The sequence below is a fragment of the Orcinus orca genome, chromosome 9, assembly GCF_937001465.1.
Source record: "Orcinus orca chromosome 9, mOrcOrc1.1, whole genome shotgun sequence".
Lineage (NCBI taxonomy): Eukaryota > Metazoa > Chordata > Mammalia > Artiodactyla > Delphinidae > Orcinus > Orcinus orca.
Genome location: NC_064567.1, coordinates 44,990,149 through 45,015,371, shown reverse-complemented (window position 1 = coordinate 45,015,371; position 25,223 = coordinate 44,990,149). Strand labels below are relative to the sequence as shown.

The window sequence follows — 25,223 nt, the reverse complement described above, 5'->3', positions numbered from 1 at the left end:
CATGTTTTTCGTTATAAGCCAGAGACCCACAGAGAGGTGATGAGAGAGAGAAAGTCGTTCCAAGGGGGAGCACACATGCCCAGAAGATATTTGATGGAGGTCAAAGGTGGGCCGGTGCCACCAGGTGGGCCACAGAGTAGAACATCAGCCGCACAGTGCTTCATGGGAGGTGGCATTGGCATGGGCAACCTGGGCATGGGGACATGACAGAAAAGGCACAGGCAGCACCAGGACTGGTAGATGAAATCCCTTCCTTCCATGCCTTCAAAATACAGAAAGCGAGAGTCTTGAGGTCTTGCATTTTGCGTGGGAAGGAGGAGGACTGGACTTAAGAACAAACCTTCATAGAATCTATAAGCTGGGGGAGCCAAAGAGACCATTTGGTAGCATTCATGTATGTAGTCAAAGAGGAAAAAGGTAGTAGAAACAGAAAAAAGAATACTTGGGAAAAGTATAAGATCGCAGAGAGACGAAGGAATTGGTGGACAGCAGAGTTAAAGGCATTGGTCTTGGAAAGAGGTAAGCAAACCTGGCCACATACAGCTGGGAAGGGATGGGGATCACTGTACTAAAAAGAAAATAAGCTAAGACAGTCTCTTAACTGGCAGACTGAACTCTCTAAGGCAGGCGATGGCATGGGCGGCACCAAAGTGTCATCTTGGAGGCCAGAAGCAGTGCAGTGTGAGGAGACAAAGACCAGTGTGATCAAGACAACCCCTGAGGGGCATCAGTGAAGGATGGTTGTACTGCAGAAGTGGTCCGGTTGAAGTTTGATATGCAGTGTATCTCATGAGCACACAGATGGAAGACATGCCCTGGAACGTTTTCCTCCTGAACTGTCATGAGGATTTTTAAAATAATTTAAAACTATATTGAACACCTATGATGTGCAAGGCAGGCTGCTGAAGTGGTCCTCACAGTGCATAAGGTGAGGCCAAAGCTGTTGAGGCTTCAGAGTTTAGAAGGAGAGGCATGGCAGAGATTGCTGGGTGCCTGACCAACATCCATTTTCTCCCTCTTACATATTCAGGACCTGAATTTATTCCAGGTGGCAATATACTCTGATAAAAAGGATATATTTTACAGCTTCTCTGAAATCTAGAAGTGGCCAGTGAGATGTAAGTATAAGTCATTGGGTGGGGCTTTCATAAATATTCTCTAAAGGGGTCTGATCGGGTGGGTGGGACATTCTTTTGCCATCCCCTTTCCTTCTTCTTCATTGGAATGAGGACACAATGGCTAGAACTCCAGCAGCCATCTTGGGCCATGAGGTGAACTTGAGAATGGAAGCCCCATACTAAGGTTAGAGGAATAGAAAGGTAGAAGGAACCTAGGCCTCTGGTGCCTTTGGACAGCCATACAAGTCCTACTTTATCTACCACTTCTTTTAAATGAGCGTGAAATACATCTTTATTTTGTTGAGGCCACTTACATAATACACACACACACACACACACACACACACACACACACACTAATCCTGAGATTAAATATGAGATTCATATAACTCAGCTAAAAAGAAGAGATGCTTAATCAATTTGAAAGGTGTTAATTATTAAAAGGGTTCAGAAAATAGAAATACCTCTCATCCTCTCATGCTGGGAGGTAAGGGAAGCATGGGGTCAAGAAGAGAGCAAGGAGTTAAGGTGTCCTGACCTCAAGCCTTCTGGGTGTTGTGTACAATCTCTCTGAGGCTGCAATAAGAGGTTAGCAGTGAGGCAGATTTTGACCCAAATCTGTCCGACTCCAAGCCTTCCTGATCAATTGTGCTCTCTATTCTTTACTATTTCCTCTTCCATTGGAGCGATACCTTAAGAGGTAGGATTCTGTAATGCATTGCATCTGTGATGTTGGTATATGAATGAACAATTCATATGATTTCTCAGGGTTGCAGTCAACCAGGAACAGGGAGGCCCCTGTTGGGGAAGAGAACTGACACTCTGTCCTTGGTGAGTGTAAAGGTGGCAGCTGGGTGATTCCCATGCCAGAGGTCATCAGTGGGATCTGAAGGATAATTAAGCCACAGGGATCAGTCCCACACACCCTGATTCTATCAGTCCACTGAAGGAGAGAGCACACATCAGATCTGTGCATCCAAATTATGGAAGAAATTTCATTATCTCTAGGGTCTGTGCCTAAAAATCCCACTCTTGCTTGAATTCCTTACGAACAAAGCTCTGAGATGAGATGCTTCTTCTGAACGTTTGCTTCTTCCCCAGACATTCAGCCAGCTGCTTTTCTTCACAGCTCTCCCATATTGCCAGAAGGGAGACAGGAGACTGCAGCTCCTGTTGCAATCTCTAGTTCCAACATGAGTTTGTGACCCTCGGAAGACTGCGGTTTTCAAAGGTTGTCTGGACCAACAAGACACTGAGCAGGCGCAGTGTGGGTCACCTTGGAGCAAGGGTGTGGGAACGCCGCACCTATTCTGCTAATGACCAAACAGAACTGCCTTAGTTTTCTTTCTTTCTTTTTTTTTTTTTTTAAACCAAACACAACAGATTCTTCTAGTTCCAGGTGCTTCCTCACTTTCGTGCTCTTTGCTCAGACAGGGTGAGCAAAGATCTGACTCTCAGCGTCTGAGGGGCCTTAACGAGGCCGGGCAATCCTGGACACAGTCCCAGGGAGGGCAGGTGTTGTGCGCGGATTCGACGAAGCAACCACGAGTCGCTCCCGTGTCGGCGACAGACAGGGGACAGGCGGCTCTCTACCTAAGGCAGACTTCTCTCTATCCCTGGAGGGCACACTGCCTCCTCTTTCCCGACTCCTTCGCCCCGGCCCTCGCAGGGTGTGAACGGGCAGGTGTTAACACACCCGCTTTGAAGGGCGCGGCCGTCACCCACCGAGTACCGCGCCAGCAGCTGCTGGTACCCTTGCCCCTCGGAGCGCGGCGGCGGCGCGCGCCATAGGGCCGGGCGCTTAAGGCAGGGGGAGCTGAGGGACGGGGGACGCTGAGTCTCTCGGCCTCGGCTCAAGAAGCCCCGCCAGCCGCGGAGGGGCAGGACCGGGCAGCTCTTAGCCGAACTTGGGCAGACTGAAGCTGCCGCCGCCGCGCGTCCCCCATCGTGGCAGATAGCACGGGCGATGGGGCGACCCCTTTCCCGCCCCTCGGGGCCTGGCCACCAAGAGGTCGCCTCCTCCCCGGTTCGGGGCAGGGTCTGCCGGGCGCGCCCGCTCCCCCCGCGGTGAAGTGTCTTCCCCGGCCTGCAAGGCCGGAGCAAGAGCCGCGGCCCCCGGGACCCAGGGCGCCCACTGCGGGCGGGACCCGGGCAGTGCAGCCCGTGTCCCTGAGCCCGGATGACTGCAGGCGACGGGAAGCCGCCTCCACCTCCTCCCCGCGTCAGCCGCGAGGCGCCGTCGGGCCTGCGCCCGCTCAGTCGATGCCCGCGGGGCGCACAAGTGGGCAGCGTGGGCGCAGCCGTGGAGCGCGGACCCCCTGCCTCGGCCCACCCAGCACTGCGCGGTCCCGCCATCGGTGGACCCATTTCTACTGGCCTCACCAGCCTTCGCAGCTGTCCCCATCTTCCCCCTGGAGGCAACCTACGCACGAGGGCATCTGGAGTGAGGTCACTGCCACCTTGATTTTTATCTTAGAAGAGTCTCAGTTCTGCTTAAGAGGGTGAGCTCCTTTGCGCTATTCAAGTAGGGTTTAAACTTATACTCACACAGAATTTAGCCTCTAATCGGCCAGACTTATTTAAACGGCACAGAGTAAAACCTTCCAGTTTTAACATCCACTCTGGTGTTTGCTGGAAATTTGCCACCGAATTTCGGCGCGAGCTGAAGGTTACCAGGATTTATCATTGTTTCCCCAGGATGTTTAACCCTCATGGGCACCTCTTCTTTCATTTAAGATACTTAAAAAAAAAAAAAAAGAAAAATTTCTTGTAAGCACTTTGGCCATTTTGTTTAAGAAATTTGTTTTATCTCGCCTGGTTTTGAAATCCAGAACTATGTCTGAAATGGGGAGGAGGGAGTGTTGGAGACAGAAACCAGCTGTGTACCAGGAAATAATAAGTATCATGCAAAAATATCACAGCTAATAGATGTCCTTTACGAGTGGAAATATCTATGTTTAATTGCTTTAAAAATGTGGGTGGAAAACCACAATTATACATTGTGAAAACAAACCTGTACAGATAATTTCTGAACAATACAAAACAAGTGCTGAAAATTTTTTCTCTAGGATTGATATAATTATTCCAAAATTATGACACCACCTACCCAAATATCATGTTGCCCCACCTGCAAATCCTTGAAGAGGAATAGTTCCCGATCGAATGCATTTAGACTCGTCCTTAATAAAACGAAAGTTGCATAGCTTTTTATACTGTTGTACACCCTCAAATGCATCTTCCAATATCATTGTCAGCTTAGTGTTATTCTCGATATTTAAAATGTTCAATTTTTCAGAGATACATTATATATAAATTCCTAATAATTATAAACACATCATTTTATTCATCTTATTTTTAATAACATGCATTTTTATAATTACTGTACAACTGAAGTAGACACTGAATTATGCTGTGTGCACGTCTTTATTCAACAGTATATTCTTAGACACCTTGTTCAAACAAATTAAGTGAATTTTAAAGAAAATAAAACATGAAAAAAATAACCTTCCAGTAGAAACAGAATCACAGTGCTTTACAGACAAAAGGAAAGGAAAAGAAGTTCTCATAGGAAAAGAGATTTATTATTACATAGAAAATTCTCACAATAGTTGAAACACACTCCAGAAACTAGTAAACACCTTAGCTAGAGTTGTGCCTATTACTCAGCCCACAAGCATCTGCTTTGTCTTAATCAGAAGGGGGAGGTGAATGACCACTGTTTATTTTCATTTTCCTCATTAATTATGAAAAACTGCATTTAATTCATCTTGCATGGTGAGAGATTGGCTGCGCAGATGTAAGTCGTAAGGGAAGTGGCTGTCGGTGGGCAACCTGAACATGGCACCCTGCCCAAGGGGACCCCTGGGTGGCACTGCACAGTAATGCATGCCGTAATTGTAATTTTTGCCATAGTCCAAGGTTTCTTCTTGCTTCAGGGAAAATATCCCATTATAGTTAATTGGGGGAGGACTTAAGGGACCCTCAAACTGAGGGCTGGCACACTCAGGGGAAGTGCTTTCATAGAAGGATTCATACGCACTGCAATAATTGTAGGGTTTCATGGACTTGGAATTATCAAGAGTTCCATGCCCCGGGGGAGGGGTGAGCTCAGGGCTGTGATAGGGCGGGTAGAAGGTAGAGTAGGGTGACCTTGTGTGGTGTGCCGCCTCCCCACCCTGACCCATCAGGAAACTCCTGGCATTCAGCTGCAAGCAGCCTGCCACCAAGTTTGTAGTTGGCTGGGAAAGACCTTTGCATAAGTTTTGGACGAACGTGAGCAGATCAGGTCTCTTGCCGATTCTCAGAATTTCAGAAAGTGCCCAGATGTAGTTTTTGGCCAGTCGTAAAGTTTCTATTTTGGACAGTTTTTGGGTTTTAGAATAACAGGGGACCACTTTTCTTAAATTGTCCAGGGCGTCGTTGAGGCCGTGCATCCTGTTCCTCTCGCGCGCGTTAGCTTCCTGTCTCCTGAACTTGACCCTCTCCAGTCGGAGCTTGGTCGTCTTTTTTTTCCTAAGACCCCTCCTTCTGGGCAACCCATTTTCATCTTCCTCTTCCCTGTCTTCCTCCTCTTCTTCTTTCTCAGTCTCTTCTCCAGGGGCCCTTTTGATGCTCTTTCCTCGAAGGACAATCTGTTTGGAAAAGCTTTCTGGTTTCTTAATTTGCTTCTGGTCCTCGCATTCTCTAGAAAACTTTCTGCACATCTGGGATTCTGGCATTACAACTGACTCATCAAACGGTAGTGTTAACATGGTTCTCTAATCTTAAATTACCTGAAAAAATGCCAGCACAATATTTAAAGTGTTTTCATTTTTAAAGTTTATACACTTAAAGCATATTCAATGACTTAATCATAAGAATACAAAAACATGAGAAAAAGACTGATTTTTACATTAAATAAAATTTTTGAGTTTGTGCAGCCTAGTAATTATTAAAGAAAACAATGACACATGCAATAGGATTAATTTATACCAAATTATCAAAAGAAAATAAAACAGGAAGTATTTATTGTAATACCACCACCACCTCCATTTCTCTTTGATTTTAAACTGATTTTTAATACACGAAAAGGACAGTGAAATTCAAACAAATGCAAAACATGATATAGCAATGCAGAATTTCATTAATTCCAATTCCCCTGAGTGCAAAATGAGAAGAGGCACCAGTTTTTAAAATAAAAAATGCCACCTCTCCATTAGCTGACAAATTTGTGGAGATTTATTTTTTAGAAAGAAAATAAGCCTTAACTTTATTTGCTGTATTATATAACTGTGAATTTAGGTAAGTGGCTGTTGAAATACACAAATTTAAAGAAAAGATTAATCAGAGCCAATTTAAAAACTGCTTTCTTTCTGATCCGTAACGAAACATGTAAGAGAGCACTCTTTTCCCAACCTTCACCAAAAAAAGCGAGGGGGAGGTTAGGCTAATTTGGGATAAACTCTATAAATAAATTTTTAAAATCACTGGCATTATTTTAAGTCAAGAAAAATATTGAGACTGCTTTTCTATTTTAAATTTTTCTCAGTGTAATTGTCTGTTTACTGCTGTTCAAATCATCTGACAAAAAACACTCTCGTAGTGTTTTTGTTCTACGAGCCACAGAAGTCTCCCTCTAGCTAATATCTGACAGGAACGGTCCAAGGATTCTGACTGCAATTGTGCACGTGTATTCAGAATCCCGAATGAAAGGGGAAAATAATTTGTGTTTCAAATGCAATTTTGGCTTTCGTTTGGCAAAGCAGCAAGTATTTTCATCTAAAGTCTTCAAACAAATAGGCATGTTAAAACAGAGACTTTTTAATTTAACAATCTCCAGCTCCCTCAACACACACACACACGCACACGCACACACACACACAAACACACACACGCAAACTCTTAATAATGTCTACATACTTGCAGTTACATAATAGCCGTGAAAGTATGTGATAATTACATCATAAGAATGAAATATGATAAGAAGTTATAGATGACAAAAGACCATATAAATACTATAAGACAGTGACACTGTATCTTTAAATACTTGCATGCAAAGCCAGCATCAATTGAAGTATATCTTTATTTATATTACCTTAGGTTTTAATTTCATTCAATAATCAGTTTTCATTTTGGATCTTCCACATCTTTTCAGGCTGAGTGTCGCATCGTCTCCTGGAGTCTCTAGATCTGTGTGTATCTGCACTATCTCATTGATCTCTAAAAAGTGACATTGATGCCAACTGCCAGAGCTGGTACCCATGCCATCTGCTAGTGACGTCACAGGGCAGAGAGAACCATGTGATCCTCTCTCTTGGGACCTTCATTCTGCACTGATCATCTGGCATCCCTGTAAGTGGGTACCAGCATTCATGCATCAACACAGAAGGTTAGACTGATAGGAAAAAAATCTGCACCAGCCTTTCACATACAGTAGGTGCGTTTCTCCTCGAGCTGCTTCGGCTTCACTGGCAATCTGTAGAAATAGCTGTGTTAGTGTTCAGTTTCGCCCTGCCAACGGTGCAACTATTAGGTAGTCGTTAATATTCCATTCATTTACAAGGTGGGCTTTTGTGTGAGCGAGAGGTTTTTTGTTGTTGTTGTTGTTGATGTTTTGTAAAGATCACCATCCCATTTGTGCACCTGGGTGCCCAGGGAAAGAAAGCCGTGAAAAGGAGCTGAGATCAGGAAAATGGTCTTGAGATGCTTAACCAAACTAAGATTTGTGTAAGCGAACAGGGATCAACAAAGGTCTCCTTATTTCCTTTCATGGCATGTAACTTATGGGTGTGTGTCTGTGTGTTCTCTTATTGACATGTAAGACTTCTGTGCTTCTTAAGAATTTGGAATAAAAGAACAGTTTCTCCATCTGGGGTCTGTGAAAGACATCCTCAGATGCTCCCCTTTCTACACTTGCTGGTATCTTTCAACAACTTTTCAGAGAGATTCTTTGTATATCTGTGTAAAATGCAGAGACAACTGCAAGTCCACTGTGAAAGATTTCAAACTACATTCTTATGTCCTCTACCCAAAGTCACAACTTCACTCTCTTATTGTCCCTCTCTTTACAGCCTTCACTGGCCTGTTCCTTCTCATTTCATTTCATATACAATGAACATAAAAATTATCACTTAGGTTTTTGTCTTTCCCTAGCATTTTGCTGAGTATTTTAGTCAAAGGTTAGCTTTCCTATTTTTTGGAGCTTTCAGATTTTTTTCTTTCTCCTGAAAATCATCCCCTCACATTTTCCCCCCTCTAGATCAAAATCATTTAAAATATCTTCTCATCCCTGTATCAGTGTCCAGTTGTTTTTCTCTGTCAGATTTATTTCATACTTACCTTTTTCTTCCACTTTTCCCTTTTGGTTTCTTAACAAAAGCAGGGTACAAACAGTTAAGCAAAGCTGGCAAAGCCTTATAGATAAAACGAACTGTGAAGCCAGAGGCAAACCTCGCCTCCTCCTTTTCTCTACTCCCCTGCCACCACCAGCCCCCTACCCCTGAAATAAAAGGACATTTTATTTCAGGATTGCCTGTCACTGAAGTTAAAAGGGCGCTTTAAAAAAAAATAAAAGTTTAAAAATAGACAAACACAACCTTTGTTGTTTGACAACTGAGTAATCTCTTTCTATAAAGTGAGACAGTATGCTTTTGGTATTAAAGTAATCCCTGGCAGAGTTGTAACTGTTGAATCTGTGTTAGCATTCCCCTTATAAATCCCAGTTTTGAAAGGTTTAAAATTCTGCTGCTTTAATGCACTTTGGTTCCAAATTGGCGTCGGGGGACTCGAGCTAAATGCAATTTTTCTCCTGTCATACCCCACTCATTTCCGTCTCCCCACAAAGTTACCTGACTTTGCCTGGACTGTTCGAGAAAAGATGGGGAAGTTGGCAAAAAGAAGACTCATGCTAAGTAAAGGAGGGTCATTTTTTTTTCTCTCAGTGGTCTGGTAAAAAAATGCAAATTTAAAATAAGGCTATAAACTCATAACTTAAAATAGGGGGTAGGTTGGCCTAGCTCATGTTTTTAAAAAAATCAGACACACCAAAGGCGTTTCAAATTTGTTGTTTAAGGGGATAGTCCTGGTAATGGGTGCATTAAGTGTATTTCATATAGCTTTTGGTTCAAAAACTACACACAATTTTTATATCAGCACAGAGAATATCTATAGGAAGACCAGGTGCAGAATTTTGTTTGTTCTCAGGAATGGTTTACTTTTTACATGTAAAGGAGGGTAAGTAAGTATCAGAGTCACAAGCCATGAAGCAGCCAGCCCTGTCATGAATGTTGCATATTGCACCATATTGTAAACTTGCAAAGTCTCCAAAAGACGCATTGTATTACAGGCATCACAGACATGAAAATCAAAATCCAAGGAACAGATAAAGTGACACATTAGTAGAAAATTATCACCGATGTAGCTCATCCCAAGGATAGATTTTATGCTTTATCTTTGCGATGTGCAGACAAATGAGAAACAGCTTTTCCATGAAAACATTTGGGGCTGTTCTATTTCTGCCTTTGAACATGAAATAAAACCCTTTGGTGGTGGTGGTGATGTGGCGAGGTGGGGTATAGAATCTGTGTTGAGGTTTTCTGAGTATTAATCTATTGTTTGAATGTCTTAGTTTTTTTTTTTTTTAAAGGGAGGAAACAAAAAGTTGTTATGTCAAGATTTAGCAAGGATTCAGTGTGTTTGTACAATAGTCTTTCAAAAGAAATTTCGTTATGCATTTTCTACTGTAGTTCCAGATATGCAAATGTCTGTGCTGTTAATATGCATTCATAACATACACCATAACGGCTGTTCTACTCTCTGCTAAGAAAGCATGTTAACACCAGTACTCCAAACAGAAATACATTGTGAGTTATAGACAAATACTCGGAGTAAAGGGAGTGTATCCTCACCATTTCTCCTTTTACGGCAATCACTGCACACCAAAGTTTACCTCTATAACTCAATTTAATATTAATTGAACTGATATGCTCTTTGCTTCTGAGGCCATGACATTTTTAAATAGATTTTTTAAAATTGCCCAATGTCTATCTGCCTGCCTCTGTCTTGCTTTCACTGGGTGAATGTTCATATTTCACTTATAAAAATGACCCAGAGAAAATTTAGGTATAATTTGACTCAGTTGCAAGGCAACAGAGGCATAAAGTCTAAATTAAGACTCAAGTGTTGTTATTTTTAGGTCATCCAGTTGGTACCTGTGTCTTAGCAAATGGGAATTCTGTTGACTCTCCTTTTCACAATCCCCTCATTACTTAAGAGATCAGTTTGGAACATGACAGGCATTTTTCTCAGCTCTCCAGGGGTATAAGGCAGCAGAATGTAGACCTGGGCAGGATCAGGCAGCAAAACCTCAGGACCAGAGTTTTTTTCCCCAGAAGTAGGGTACTTCCTGAGATAGATTTTGGACAATTTTCTCTATTGCCTTTTTTTTTTTTTTTTTTTTTTTTAAAGCTTTTAGACAAATGCTTCAGGGCAGCCTGGAAGCCTGTGAACTAGCCCAGTGTTAATCCCTAGAGTTTTAACTCTGTGATCCGCATTGCCTTGAAAGAGTTTTATGGCTGTGACAGAGCATCCCACTTTGGAAAACAGCCCTTGGGGTTTAAATAAAGGTATTTAACTTGTAAGACAAGACACAGAACAACCTTATTCCCCTTGAAACTTTAGAGGGCTTAAAAATATAATTTAAACTAGATGTCTTAATATTTTGTTTATGTGTATTACACTAGCATTACTTAGACTAAACAGATAATCTGGAAATAAAGCAACATTTGGATTGCTTTTTAGATTTCTTTCAGAGTGAAGACTAGAGTGAATTGTACTATTATTATGCAATTTAAAAATATATGGTTGTTTATGCCACTCACAACACGCTGCAACATTGTCTTTGACTTTAGTCTTTGCACAAAACAGCACTGCAGTCCTTTCCAGAAATACCTTTCTCATTTTTCCTCCGTGAAGCATACTTTTTATTTTACTCACCAAACCGCATTTATTAAATTCATTTTCTAATTTGTTATCAAATAAGGTCGCCTGAATCTGCCAGTGAAAACTTCTACCAGTATGACAAAACCAGTATTATTGGACTGAGTTATTATACTTCCAGCCATTAGTAAAGAAATGGTGTTTTATTAACTTTTGTGATCTTACTGTAAGAAAATGTAGTTTCCTTTAGGCTTTTACATATATTAAGAATGATTTATTGTCCCTGATGACTATTTTTTATGCTGCTGAATTCAAAATTATTGCTATATTCCAGTGTTGTAATCGTTACTTATAAACATAGAAAACAGAAGTGCAGTTTGTCTTTTTCCTGTTACATGAATCCATTTTGTAAGATTGGAGTGGGTACTTTATAAGGAGATTTTTTTTGCAAAAGTTTATGCAAACTGCATCTTGAAAATCAAGTTTTATATTAGTTGCTTGTGTGATGACATGCAGGCTCTCTTCACACAGGGGATTCCTGGATGGATTTTAAGAGGTTCTGGTCCTTCCTAAAATTATGTACAAATTTGGCATATATGTACATATGTACATTTTTCTAAAGAAAGGCTTTCTCTTAGTTTCTTAAAAAGTTGAGAATCACAACAAGAATTTTGATGACCAACTAACCTTGCTGCTGTTTAATAGCTATGTGTCATTCATTTATTCATTCATTCATTCATTCATCCATTCAACAAAGGTTTACTGAATATCGCTTTTGGAGTAATTCTTGACTCCTCTTTTTCACACACTAGAAACAAATGTCTGCAGATTCTCTCAGTACTATCTTAAAATTATATCCGGGATCTGACCACTTTCTGGCAATTCCACTACTCCTACCCTGGTCCAAACTGCCTTCATCTCTCACCTGGCCTAAATGGCACCTGGGCTTTCACTCTTGGCTCCGTACATTCCATACACAGTCCTCAACTCAGCATCCTGAGCATCTGGTTAAAACATGAATCAGATTGTATTCCTCTAGGCTCGGAAACCTTCAACGGCTTCCCCTCTCCCTCAGTCAAAACCTAAACTTAACAGAGGCCCCGAGGCTTCCTCTGGCCTTTCTGATCTCACCTTCTATTATTCTCCGCTTCACTCGCTCAGCTCCAGCCACACTGGTCCTCGACTCTTCCTCACACTCTCAGGCACGCTCCTACCTCAGGATAGTTGCACTTGGTCCTACTTGGAATCCCCTTCCCTGGTTTATTCTCACATTCTTCGTCTCTGCTCAAATGCTCCTGTCAGGGAGGTCCCCTCTGACCACCCTAGTTTATACGGTACCCCTACCCCCATCTCTCCCCCTCTATCCACCTTCCACCAGTTTTGGTTTTCTCAGTAGAGATGATCCCTTGCTAACACAATACATTTACTTATTTAATGTGTGTATTAATCTGCAGTTCTAGTGCCTGCTCATGAAAGGCCATAAGTACATACTTGTTGAATGAAGATATATGTTCCGGGCACTGGGTTAGTGGTGACTATAGAACACTATAGAACATGGCGTGTAGAACAGCCATGGCAAAATTGTTGGGAAGTTTACAGTCTAAACGGTGGGCAGGCAATGAACAGGTAAACATAGAAATGTGAAATTTATGTGTTGATGGCTACAGAGAATCATGGGAAGATCTACTGGATTACATGGGAACCTTTTTCTGAGTCATCTTTTGTGCTGAGCTGTGAAGGAAGAGCAACAGAGGCAAGAGTACATGTGAAATGTCTAATGTTCTGGGAGGATCAGAAGGGTCAGAGCACAGGGAGAGTAAGGATCAGACCATATGAGATTGCGTATTGGTGAAGTATTTGGAATTTATTTCAAAGGAAGACATTGAGGGTTTAAGGCAATTTAAGATTTGAAAGGATCATTCTGGCTGCTTTGGAGAGAAGAAAAGAAGAAACAGGGAGAGATTTACAAAGCCTATGACAGTGGACAGAACAAGAGGGGCCTGGCTGTAGCCCGGATTAGAGTGGTGGTAATGGAAATGGAGAGAGGAGGCCCGGAAACATATTTTGAAGATACAGTCAGCAGAACTTACTGATGGATGGTCGTGGATTAGATGCGGGAAAGTTCCTTAACCTCTGGTCCTGATGATAATGAACAGTACTCTTTCACATGTAATCCGCCAAGCACCAGGCTAAATGCCTCATTTACAGTTGACCCTTGAATAATTTGGGGCTGGGTGATAGAGGTACCAACCCTCTTCACAGTCGAAAGTCCACGTATAACTTATAGGTGGTCTTCCACACACACAATTCCTTCGTATCCATGGTTCCGCATCCTTGGATTCAGTCAACGGTGGATGGTGTAGTACTATGATATTTACTACTGAAAAAATTTGTAAGTGTACCCATGCAATTCCAACTGTGTTGTTCAAGGGTCAACTGTACATTGTCTCATGGGAACCTTGCAATAAGGTAGACGTGACTATCTCTGTTGTAGACTCTATGAAACTATGCGGCTCAGAGAATTAATGTACCCACAACTGCTCAGTTTTTAAGTGGGAGAATCACAATTTGGACATAAGTCTGTCTGAATCCAAATCCTAGTTTCTTAGCAACTCACACTTTACTGATTTAAGAATTAAATGATCAAATGTCAATGAACTGCCTAGAACTGTTTCTAGTACAAAATAAATCCTGAATAAATAATAAATATTAGATGAAGTAGAACAACTTAACCATGAATCTATTCACAAAATGAAGAATTATCCTATTAATATATCCAGTGACTTAAGCGTTTTTACTATATACATTTGTCTTTTAGAACCATGTGCATAGACAGGTAGATCAGTAGACTGCCATGTATGACATAATCCTCTAACAATGATTACAGTCGTCATGACCGAGCTTCTGTTTGTCTGGAATAGTTGAGGGTTGAGTTGTTCATTTATTCTTTCATTTTTTTCATTCCTTCAACAAAACACTTACGTTTGTGTGTTACCACTCTAGATATTATTAGGAGAAATAAAGATAAACAACAAAGAGCCCCACCTCTCAAGGAAGTTAGAGTTGAATTAACACACAAAATACGTCCACAATATTCTAATTAAAAGCAGAGTAAGCTTACTATGATAAGAGAGTTTGTTGGTAGGGAATGAAGAAAACATTTGAGTAGAGTTTGCAGGTATTTGGAGAATTATTTTCATTTGAAGTATAATAAAGACTGAAAAGCACACATGACAATAAGTACACAGCTCCATTAATTTTGACAAATTGAACACATCTGTGTAATAAGATTGTGATCAAGAAACAGAACATTACCAGAAAAGCCTCCTTCCTGCCCCTTCCAGGTACCCAACACTTTTCCCCAAGAGAGAGCACCATCCTGAATTCTAACAGCATTGCTTGGTTTTGTTCATTTTGTACATTATCTAAATGGAATCATTCAGTATATACTTTTGGGGGGTCTGATTTCTTTATCTCAGCATTTTGTTTGTGCAGTTTATCCGTGTTGTTGCACGTAATTCTCATTGCTGTATAATATTCAATTGTATGACTATATCATAATTTGTTTCTCCATTCTGTTGTTGACAGGTGTTTGGATAATTTCCAGTTTGGGACTATTATAAGTAGTGTTATCCTAATACAAATAATTTAGTAAACATATATATGTTAGGTGTAGTCCATTCCTAGGTATATATCCAACAGAAATGCATATATGTATTCTGCATGTGTAATTTTAAGAGGAGTTCGGAATAGGACATTTAGAAAGAGTTAATCTTTAGTAATTACCTACATGATAGTCACACACTTTCTAAGATCATTACACAAGATCAATAATATTATGCCAAAGCTATGGAGTCTGTTACAAATCTACAAGTATTTACTGAGTGATTCCTATGCAACAGCCACTGTGATACTGGAGAAAGACAGTAGAAGGCACAATCCTTTCCTTCAATGACTCAAGAATCCTGTTTAGGAAATGAAACTAACAAACTTAAAGCATTGAGATGCATGAGGGGCAGACTACGGCGTAGAGTATCAAACAAATGAATATTTGCTTTGTTTATGTAATACCCTTTAGGAAGATAGTGCAAATTTAAGATTATGCAGAAGGTTGACAAGGACATATTTCAGAATACTTGCACTTAAAGAGTACTTCAGTTGATTTTAAGTTTTAACACATGATGGCTAAATTACTGACTAACATTTGATCATGTTAATATTGACTAATATTTTAATACTTTCTTTGTACCAGCTTTTCTGCATATGCTATATAATTCTTACAACAGCTGTGAGGATTATATACATAAGCAGACCAGTATAGTAGCTAAAGCATAAGTACATAAGCAGATCGGTATGTGGTATCGGGAACCAGAACCCCTGGTTCTAACACTTTCTTGCTGGTTGACTCTGAGTAAGGTCCTATGCTTCAGGTTTTCCATCCGTCAAATGGGGATAAATATATTCTTATCTCACAGGTCATTGGATGTACATGGCTATAATATTAGCTGGCACATAGTAAGCCTTGCATTATTATTTGCTGGATTATTTTAAAATAAAAATGGGGGGAGGTTAAAACTAAGGCATTTATGTGAAATAATTCCTCAACTCTTTGTGAAGGAAAGGCTCACATCTATGGCAATGTCCTCTGGTTTTCCAAGCATTCGGGTTATAGGTGGAGAGCACATATTATGTTGTCAATGAAATCAGTTATTTTGAAAATGTTATATCCTTTCGTTTACAAATTTAGCTCCTTGGGCCAGGAAATATAGCAAAGTGTTAAAGACAAATACCATCTGAGGGAAGGTTGAGCCAGGCTGCAAATATTTAAGGGACCTGAGCTTCTCTGCTATGAATATTCCATTTCTTTCCTATAGAAACACTGAAGACTTTGCACTTTGTCTCCACCTACTTTTGAATTTCTTAGTGGCTTTGATGGAAGGAATACACTACACACCCAGACAATAAACAGACAAAAAGCATTTTTAGTCCTAATGTTTACATGCTTGCAGATATAAGGCCATGAGGTGACTTTGGAAACTAAAGCATTAGATTAAAAGGCTAACTTTGCTAATGCCACGGATTCAAACGCACACAGGCACAATCCAGTCACCCCCCAGAGACCACAAGTATTTGTCCCAAGATCTGCCATATACAGATAGAACTTATAACCCCTAGATCACACTAAAAAAAAATCATTGTTTACACCTATAGCAATAGAATAAGCAGCGAACTAATCCTACACAAAATGAAAAAGCCCAAATCATTATCTGTCTTCTTGTATTTTAGACTTCTGGTTGGTTTGCTCTGTTTGGCTGGCAAATCTCATCTAATTAGAGTATATTTTTCATTTGTGTTTTAAAATAGCAATCCGAACCCACTGTTATCATAACATATGTGGTAAGTTGTTGTTCCTGGGGTGGTAGTAAATTCATGGCGATCCATTCACATCCTCACGGGTTGGAATTAATCTTTCTCCTCTGATTTCCCACTACACTTTGTGGTTCTATTATTGTGCGTAGCATAATTTACTTTGTAGTGGAGCTATTTGTGAATGCATCTGTCTCCCCAGCTAGATCGTGAGGACAAAAACTGTCTCGGATTTCTGTTTGTTTCATTCTGTTTTGCAGTCCCTACGTCACACACACGCTGATTTGTACTTAGTAGGGACTCAGTCAATATTGAGAGTAGAATTGAATTGATCAACTGTAGTCATAGCACATTTGACTGCTCACCTTAGAGCAATGAGGCCCATCTGTCAATCAAAGCTGTAATCTTTTCTTCATTAACACCATGGCTAAGCAATGAGGTAATAAGTCAGTGACAGAGAGCTTCATGCCTCACATACCATAAGTTAAATGGTAGATTATATAAGTCCTTAAGCAGGAAAAAATCCTTTGGAAAGCATGAGGCTCTGAGGTGGCAAAAATGATCAGTAATTTTATTCAGCCTATGTGTGAAGACTGAACCCAGATATCTCCTTCCTATTTTTTTTTTAATCCAAAAAGTCTGCTGCAGTGCTAATTACTTCTTTCAAAAGCTAGAGTAACTATTTCACGAAGCAGTTTGCCGTTCCTTTTGGCCACCAATACTGGTACAAGATCCAGTCTCAGATTGTGGCACATGGCTTTGAATTCTCTTATTGGCCAGTGTCATTTTCTGCAGGAAATATATCATTATCCCTTTGATTCAAAGATTAAGCATTCCCCAGGCTGGATTTTCTACCATTCACAGGATATAAGTTTGGCTTCTTAGTGGCGATGATAACGTGCAGTACGCCAGCTCTACTTTTCCCCCTGTTACTTTTTTGGGAGATATTGATATAAAAAAGAATGGAAGGGACCGTCCTCCGTCATGCTCCATCTGGCCCTGCTGGTTACTTGGCTGCTGAGGCAGCGCATACGTTTGGTGGACTGATAAGGAATGGGAAATCCACGATAATAATAACGATCCTCTTCTCCAAAGCAAAAATCCTTCCAGATTAGCATGTCTCTTACAAACAATCCATGTTGGGAGGGGGCTGAGAGAGAATCAGGGAAGAAGATGAAACAGAAGTAAGTGAATATATTACGTATTTGGAATTAAAGGCCAGACAGGACACCTAAAGATGGCATGTACTTAACAGCTGCGATTATTGAATGTCTAGCATGATAAACCAGTAGAACACGGTGCCTGTCCTTAAAAGACTCCTGGTCTTTAGGGGCATTTAGACTCATGTAGACACATCCCTAAAGTAGTGGGGGGTAAGAGTCATTTATAACAGCGGTCCCCAACCTATTTGGCACCAGGGACCGGTTTCGTGGAAGACAGTTTTTCCATGGACGGGGTCGGGGCGGGGGGATGGATCAGGTGGCAATGCGAGCGATGGGGAGCGGTGGGGAGTGGCAGGTGAAACTTTGCTCGCTCACCCACGGCTCACCTCCTGCTGTGTAGCCCAGTTCCTAACAGGCCTCGGACTGATACCAGTTCATGGCCCCGGGGGTTGGGGACCCCTGATTTATAAGACTCCATAGAAGAAGTCTGTCTCTTTCAGGTTTGAAATGATCCTAGACATTTTTGGTAGTGATGGCAGTAAAAACATAATAGCCCATTGGAAATGTGGATGAAATTAACATTCTTACCTGGAAGAATTATAATTTTTCTACAATAGGAAAGAGCAGATTGAAAAGGAAATTTTGAAATGTAACTCGTGAGGTCTTTGAGAACTTGGTTTTTAACTATTCCTCAGGAGACTGCAAAACTTTATCTTCCATGAGAATTCTAGTCATAACTAAATAAAAAGTGAGAATTGTATAGATGAGGTGGTGTGGCGTTTAATTCAGAATGTCTGGGCAGCATGGAGTTATGACTTTTGTGGGCCCTAGATACTGTGTTTTGTAGGTCCTGTCCTCCATAAAAGAATAATACAAATTATAAAAATTATACTTGATGATTGTGTCGCTATATAAGAAGTATAATCCAAGATGGATTGTATTATTATATGAATAATTATATATATGTTTATATATATACAATAATATATATAAACATATATATGTTTATGTTTTTTATTCTTGTGTACTGTGCTTAATGGATAAATCGACGTATTCACCTGTCATTGGAGATAGGGCCTTGCCAACAGCACTTTTTAAACCTCCACATTGTTGAGAATCTCTGTGCTTTGGGAGTTACCCGCTAACCTACAAGGACCTTAGAAGTGTCTGCCTCTTTTATTTCCTTCAACTTCCAGTTTTCATAAGCCACCCACTCTCCATATGAAATACACCTGGTTGGAGGACATGGCAGAATGGGTATACTACTAAGATTGCCAGATTTAGCAAATAAAAATGCAGGACACCTAGTTGAATTTGAGTTTCAGACATATTTATGTATGGGACAAACATACTGAAAAGTATTCATTGTCTTTCTGAAATTCAGATTTAACTGGGCGTCCTATATTTTACCTGGCAACTCTATATGCTTCCTTTATTCTTGGAACCCCAAGTTGCTTTTTCCTCGTAAAACACACTTTCTGGTTAACATGCTATGCACTAATAAAGTGTTTTCCAAAGAATGCTCTGTAGACTGTTAATGGGAATCACAAGGAAAGGAGTTGTGTGGTCTAAGGTATTTTCTTTCAAGTGGGCTCTCTTGATTTTCTTCCATATGCCCAATCACATTACAATTTCCAAGAGCAGGGGAGCATGTCCCAAATTTGTTAGACCACTATGAGTGACTTCCTTTCTTCCTGGAGTATCTTGCAGAACTGGAATTTCTGATGGGATACACATAGTATCCTGCCAAGGGCCAATATGCTTTTATTTATGATGAGTGTGATGGGTATTTTGAACCTGCTTCACTGATTTACTTTCCTTTCCTGTTTTGCTCTTACTGGCTTCTGTGATGAGTTGTACATTGCAGGGTGAAATGCAGCTTTCTCTTTTATCTCAAGTGTTTCACAGTCTCCCTTTGTGCCTGGGGTAGGTTTAGTTAGAGCTAGAGTATAGTTGATTTACAATGTTGTGTTAATTTCCGCTGTACAGCAAAGTGATTCAGATATATATTTCTTTTCCTTTATGGTCTATTATGGAATATCAAATGTAGTTCCCTGTGCTATACAGTAGGACCTTGTTGTTTGTCAATTCCATATATAATAGTGCACATCTGCTAATCTCAAACTCCCAATCCTTCCCTCCCTACATCCCCTCAAACTTGGCAACCACAAGTTTGTTCTCTATGTCTGTGAATCTGTTTCTCTTTCATAGACATGTTCTTTTGTGTCATATTTGAGATTCCATATTTAAGTGCTATCATATGGTATTTGTCTTTCTCTTTCTGACTTACTTCATTTAGTATGATAATCTTTAAGTTCATCCATGTTGCTGCAAATGGCATTATTTCATTCTTTTTTATAGCTGAGTATTCCATTGTGTATGTGTACCACATCTTCTTTATCATGAATTTTATCTTATTGTTGAATGAAGGGCACCTAAAGCAGGTGTACAGGGCCAGCCACATAATTAGTGGGGCTGAGAATCAATTGAGGATGCAGGGACCCTAGTTCAGAAATTAATAAGAATTTCAAGATGGCAACAATAGATCATTAAACCAAGCATGGGGCCCTTCTGAGTGCAGGGTCTTTCTGAGTGAGTGCCCGCTCAGGTGGCACACCCGTGAAAGTCAGCCCTGTGGGAGCACCATCCTCAGTGTCGAGACACTGAGAGTCTTCACCCAGGAAACCCCAGAAAGAGTTTTCAAAGGCTAATAATCAAAACTATCTTCACAGTTACCAAGAAGTCATAAGCAGAAGCAAGGTAACTAGATTGGGCCCCAGAAGACATAGAATTTTGATATTTTATTTATTGTGGATTTTTTGCATTAATTTTGAATTTTAAAAACCTTGTATTAAAATGTTATTTATATTGATTTTGATGCTATCTTAGTCTGCTCAGGCTGCTATAACAAAGAAACCAAGACTGGGTAGCTTAAACAACAGAAATTTACTTCTCACAGTTCTGGAAGCTGGAAGTCCAAGATCAATGTGCCAGTAAATTCAGTTTCTAGTGAAGGAAGTCTCTCTTCCTGGCCTGCAGACAGCCACCTTCTCACTGTGTCCTCACATGACCTTTCTTTGTTGCACATACTGGAAGAGTGAAGGAGACAGAGAGAGAGGGAGAGAGAGAGAGATCTCTTCCTCATCTCATAAGGCCACTTATCCTATCATAAGGGACACAACCCCATGGCTTAATCTAACCCTATTTACATCCCAAAGGCCCCATCTCCAAAAACCATCACATTGGGAGTTAGGGCTTCAACTACAATTTTTTAGGGGTGTAGACATTTACTCCATTACAGGCACCCCCTTAAATTTTGTTCTGGGGTGAGTGCTCACTCACACACCCCTAACCCTGGCCTGACAAATGGTGATGAAAAATTATGCTCTATCATTATTTACTTTAAAACATAGTTTAAAAAGGGAAACATTTTCTTCATTTATTTCTGTTTTACAACTCAAACACAGAGCTACATACATATTACATAGACACATACATACACCCCAATGAATAAATATGATTTCTTGGAAATGGCTGGCACAAAATCTAGAATCATTCTTTAAGAATACTTCAAATGGAAATGAAAAATGTAAGATAATCTATTTGTCATTAGAATTATACTTATTTCAGATGAGTGTTTGTTTTAAGAAAGGCAAATTCTAAAAAATAATTGTGGCCAAACGTATTTTATCTGCTAATTTATCTGCTATATGTTTTTCCTTTCTCCATATGCAAACAGTTACTTGGTTAATCATAACTTCTGAATAATGCAAAAGAGGCTGTTCTTATTTAACAAATCACAGCTTTAGTTATTTTCTTAAGTTTCTGGACCACTGTTGATTTATTTTTTTGAATTTTTGCTTACTTGTAGTGGCCATCTGTTTCTGAGTGCCAAGAGTCATTTCTTTATATTTTGGCAAAATGCTCTTCTTTTCTTTGGCAGATGAGCCCTCTTCAATCCGCATGCTTTTTGTGGTCCTAACTCTACCTCTGGAGATAGATTAGACCCAGGGGCCAGTCAACAATTCCATTCCCTGGATGGAGTGCTTGCTTGGGGATCAGCACAGGACCCGAGTAAGCCCAATGAGAATCAGCCCCAGGCTTTTGATGGAACTATTGGAAAAGAACTTTTTTTCCACTGAGGCTGCTGAGCTGGAAGAATGTCAGCCTGGAGCTGCTAGTGCCATCTTGGCTACTCCTGAGGAGAGGCTGTTGGAGAAAGATGCACTCACAGAGGGAGAGAGGCCAAGACATGGTGAGGAGCAGATCCCTAACGGCAGTGTTTGAACACCTGGATCAAGCCATGTCTGAAGCAAGACTACCCCAGACTTTTAGTTATGGAAACAATAAGTTCACTTTAAAATTTCTGGTTTAAGTTTCTGTCACTTATCACTAAGAGTACTGACAAACTTTAATGCACAGAAATTTCAGAACTGGGGATGAGTGATGATTATATTGCAGAAGTGGTCCCTTAGTAATACCAGAGTCAGTCTGAGGGCTCATTAATTGATACCTTTCCCCAGACTATGTTAGATGCCTCCTTATAAGTACCTGGACTGGTACACTTGCACAAAGAATTGTAACTGCCTGCTTACCTGTCTGTCTCTTCTCTTGGACTGTGATAAGCCCCTTTGTGTGTGTGTGTGTGTGTGTTTGTGTTTGTTTGTTTGGTTGGTTGGTTTTTTGGCCACACGGCTTGTGGGTTCTTAGTTCCCTGACCAGAGGTCGAACCTGTGCCCCCTGCAGTGGAAGCACGTGAAGTCTTTACCACTGGACCGCCAGGGAAGTCTGTGATAAGCCCCTTTGGAGACTGTTTTTGGGCTCAAGGGCATTCATTTGGTGCTTACTAAGTGTTAGGCTCTATTGGGTACTTTATTCCATTATCTAATTGTCACAATAATCCTGTAAAGTATCTGTGCCTTTTTTTCTTAGTATCTTCGTGACTGGCTCGTAGCTCTGTGTGTGTGTGTCAGGGGCCAACTATGTAACTAGGAGTTTTCTGAATTTACATCCCTTTCGAACATATATTAAAACTCAAGAACAACTGAACCAATTCTTTAGAACAGAGGTGGAGAAACTTTTCTCTCAAAGACGAAGCAGTGAAAATTTTTTTTGCAGGTCATAGGGTCTCTTTTACTATCGTAACGTGAAAGCAGACTTAGGCAATATATAAACAAATGGGTGTGGCTGTGTTCCAATAAAACTCCATTTATGAAACTTGAATTTCATACAGTCTTTACGTGTTGTGAAATATTGGTTCTTCTTTTGATATTTTTCAACTATTTTAAAAGGCAAAACCATTCTTAGCTCTTGGCTTGTGCAAAAATAGGTGGTGGACTGAATTTTGCCTATAGGTAGAAATTTGCATATCCTGGTTTAGAACTTAGACCAGCACTTTCCAATAGAAATATAATGTGAACCACACAAGTCATTTAAAATTTTCTGGTATCCATAGTAAAAAAAAAAAAAGGCAAAAAGAAACAGATGAAATTAATTTTAATAAGATATTTGAATTCTTCCAATATAACCAAACCATTACCATTTCAACTGGTATTCAATATAAAAATTCATTAATGAGGTGTTTTACATTCTTTATTTTTGGGCTGTTAGAAATCTGGTGTATATTTTACATTACAGCATGTCTCCATTTCTATGCTAAATTTTCATCAGAAATATTTGATCTGTATTTAGATTTCATAAAATTTACAGTTGAAAAATAGATTCACAAGTTGTTAGAAAACATTCTTAAAAGTTTTCTGGTAGTTGAAGTTTGAAATTTTAAGTTAATTAACTTTAAATTAAAATTTAAACATGAACAATTTAGTTTCCCAATTATTCCAGTCACATTTTAAGGGCTCAATAGCTACTATATTGGACAGCACAGACTTAGAAGAACAAGAGATTGTTTTTTGCAGACAGTATTTTCACTGGCATGGTTTAGAATTGCCAGTAAAATGGAGATTATAGAAAGCAGATAGACTATGTCAGTATTTTAAACCTTTTAAAATTCTCTGCAAAAAAAAATAAAATTAAAATTTAAAAAAAAAGTAAAAAAATTAAAATAAAATAAAATTCTCTGCAGACAGTGCACCCCCTCTGGCCTGCACCTGGGGTGGACCACCACCCCAAACTTGGTTCACCCCCGGAAGCCCTCATGCCAGGAATGCAGTGACCAAGGAAGAGAAAAATATGGGAGATTGCCAAAGAGGCATCTAGTTGTGGACCACGTAGGGCCTGGTAAGCCTTGGTGAGGATTTCAGACTTTCTCTTAAGTGTGATAGGCAGTCAGTCATTGGAGGGCCTTGAGCTGCTGCTGGCGAAGAGGGCAAAAGTATGGCAGGTGTCAGGTGATAGACATGGTGGGTGCAGGGCTGTGATGGAGGGGCACCTGGGATCCTAACCTGAAGGAGGCACTCACCCTTAGGGTCACGTGAGCGCTGGTGTACCACCCTAGGGGTAAGCATCCCCTTACATTTTGGCCCTGGTGGCTAGGATAAAAGGGGTTCTGTCTAGGAAGTGAGAGAGGTCACCAGAATTTGGATCTATTTTAAAGGAAGGGCTCACAGAATCTACTAGCAAATTGGATGAGGAATGTGAGTAAAATAGGGGAGTCAAGTGTGACACTACGATTTTGATTTTCACTGTAACTCCGGCCACAGCCCCCAGGATAGCCTGCACTGCTCTGCTTGCTCCATTGCCAAGTTTACCAGAGCACAGAGTGCTTTTGAAAATAGGAGATTTCAATTAAACACATTTGAAATTGCAGAGATTCAGTTGCGCAGCCCCAGTCTCCTTCCTTGTAACAAAGGTCACACTGTGTATAAAGCTGGATGGTTTATGGTTCCACTTCATTGTGAACCACCACGGAGCTGGTTTGCCCTTAATACCACTTATGAGAAGTCTCGGGGTGCCATCGCTGCGTGAACCTGTTCTCACCCTTCTTGAATACCAAGGCTGCTGTGACCCTTCCCCCCATCAAAGGGAGCATCAGCCCATCCCCCCTGCTCCGGGTCTGTAATGGAAATCCAGGTTTGTTCTTACCCCCCTTGCCCCCCACCATCTCCACTCCTCTTAGATTCCATTTTACAACACACAAAGCAAGCTAGCCTTTGTTAAAAAGTTTAATGTTCTTAATTAGTTGAATCAGTTGGGCTAATTAGAATACCAATTAGAATTGGCAGGGCTATCATTAATTTGAAAATGCTGTGGTCTAGTGTTAATCGCTATTAAACCTTATAGTTTGTGAAAGAGGGAGGATGAATTCACAAAATACTATTTGAAATGTTAGAGGTCGGTGGTCAGAAGGGGCCTGCCTGTCAGTGAGTATTCCAGGGAGGCAAAACCCACAGAGAAGTGCAGTTGCTGAAGACTTGGGCCCTACATGGGGCATAAGTGTCTCCCTTTTCAAAAAACAATGTTAAAAGCCTGCAATGTGTTTTACTAAAATAGCCAAAGTGTTTAATTCACCTAATGGACTAGTAATCTAGAATGATTCTTTTAAAGAATCAGCTTAAGTTAGCAGGACACAAAAAAGTTTCTGCCATTACCAGAGCTGTTTGTCCCTTTGGGTTGTAACTTTCTACTATAAAGACCAACCCTCACAGTGAAACCTCTTTTGTTTCTGGTCACTGTCTGAATAGGAAATTAAATCACAAAAACA

At 40.5% G+C, this 25,223-nt stretch overlaps 2 protein-coding genes across 3 annotated transcripts in view; one reads left to right on the top strand and one right to left on the bottom strand.

Moving 5' to 3' along the window:
* Nucleotides 1-3,323: 3,323 nt before the first annotated feature.
* The window catches only part of ITPRID1 (ITPR interacting domain containing 1), a 239,224-nt gene continuing 217,324 nt past the window's right edge, over nt 3,324-25,223 (top strand). Inside the window, 1 exon segment of the mRNA XM_049714691.1 lies at nt 3,324-3,619. The gene's annotated coding sequence lies outside the window, so the exon portion shown is untranslated.
* On the bottom strand, nt 4,050-7,489 carry NEUROD6 (neuronal differentiation 6). Of its 2 annotated transcripts, none has more exons than XM_033428319.2 (2): nt 7,192-7,489; nt 4,050-5,749 (listed from the first exon to the last, which is right to left on the bottom strand). In XM_033428319.2, the coding sequence occupies exons 1-2, from the start codon at nt 7,207-7,209 to the stop codon at nt 4,856-4,858; spliced, it is 912 nt and encodes a 303-aa protein (XP_033284210.1). In that variant the 5' UTR covers nt 7,210-7,489; the 3' UTR covers nt 4,050-4,855. The 2 variants fall into 2 exon arrangements, with proteins under 2 accessions (XP_033284210.1, XP_004269978.1); XM_004269930.4 differs by having other exon boundaries at nt 4,050-5,890; nt 7,192-7,483.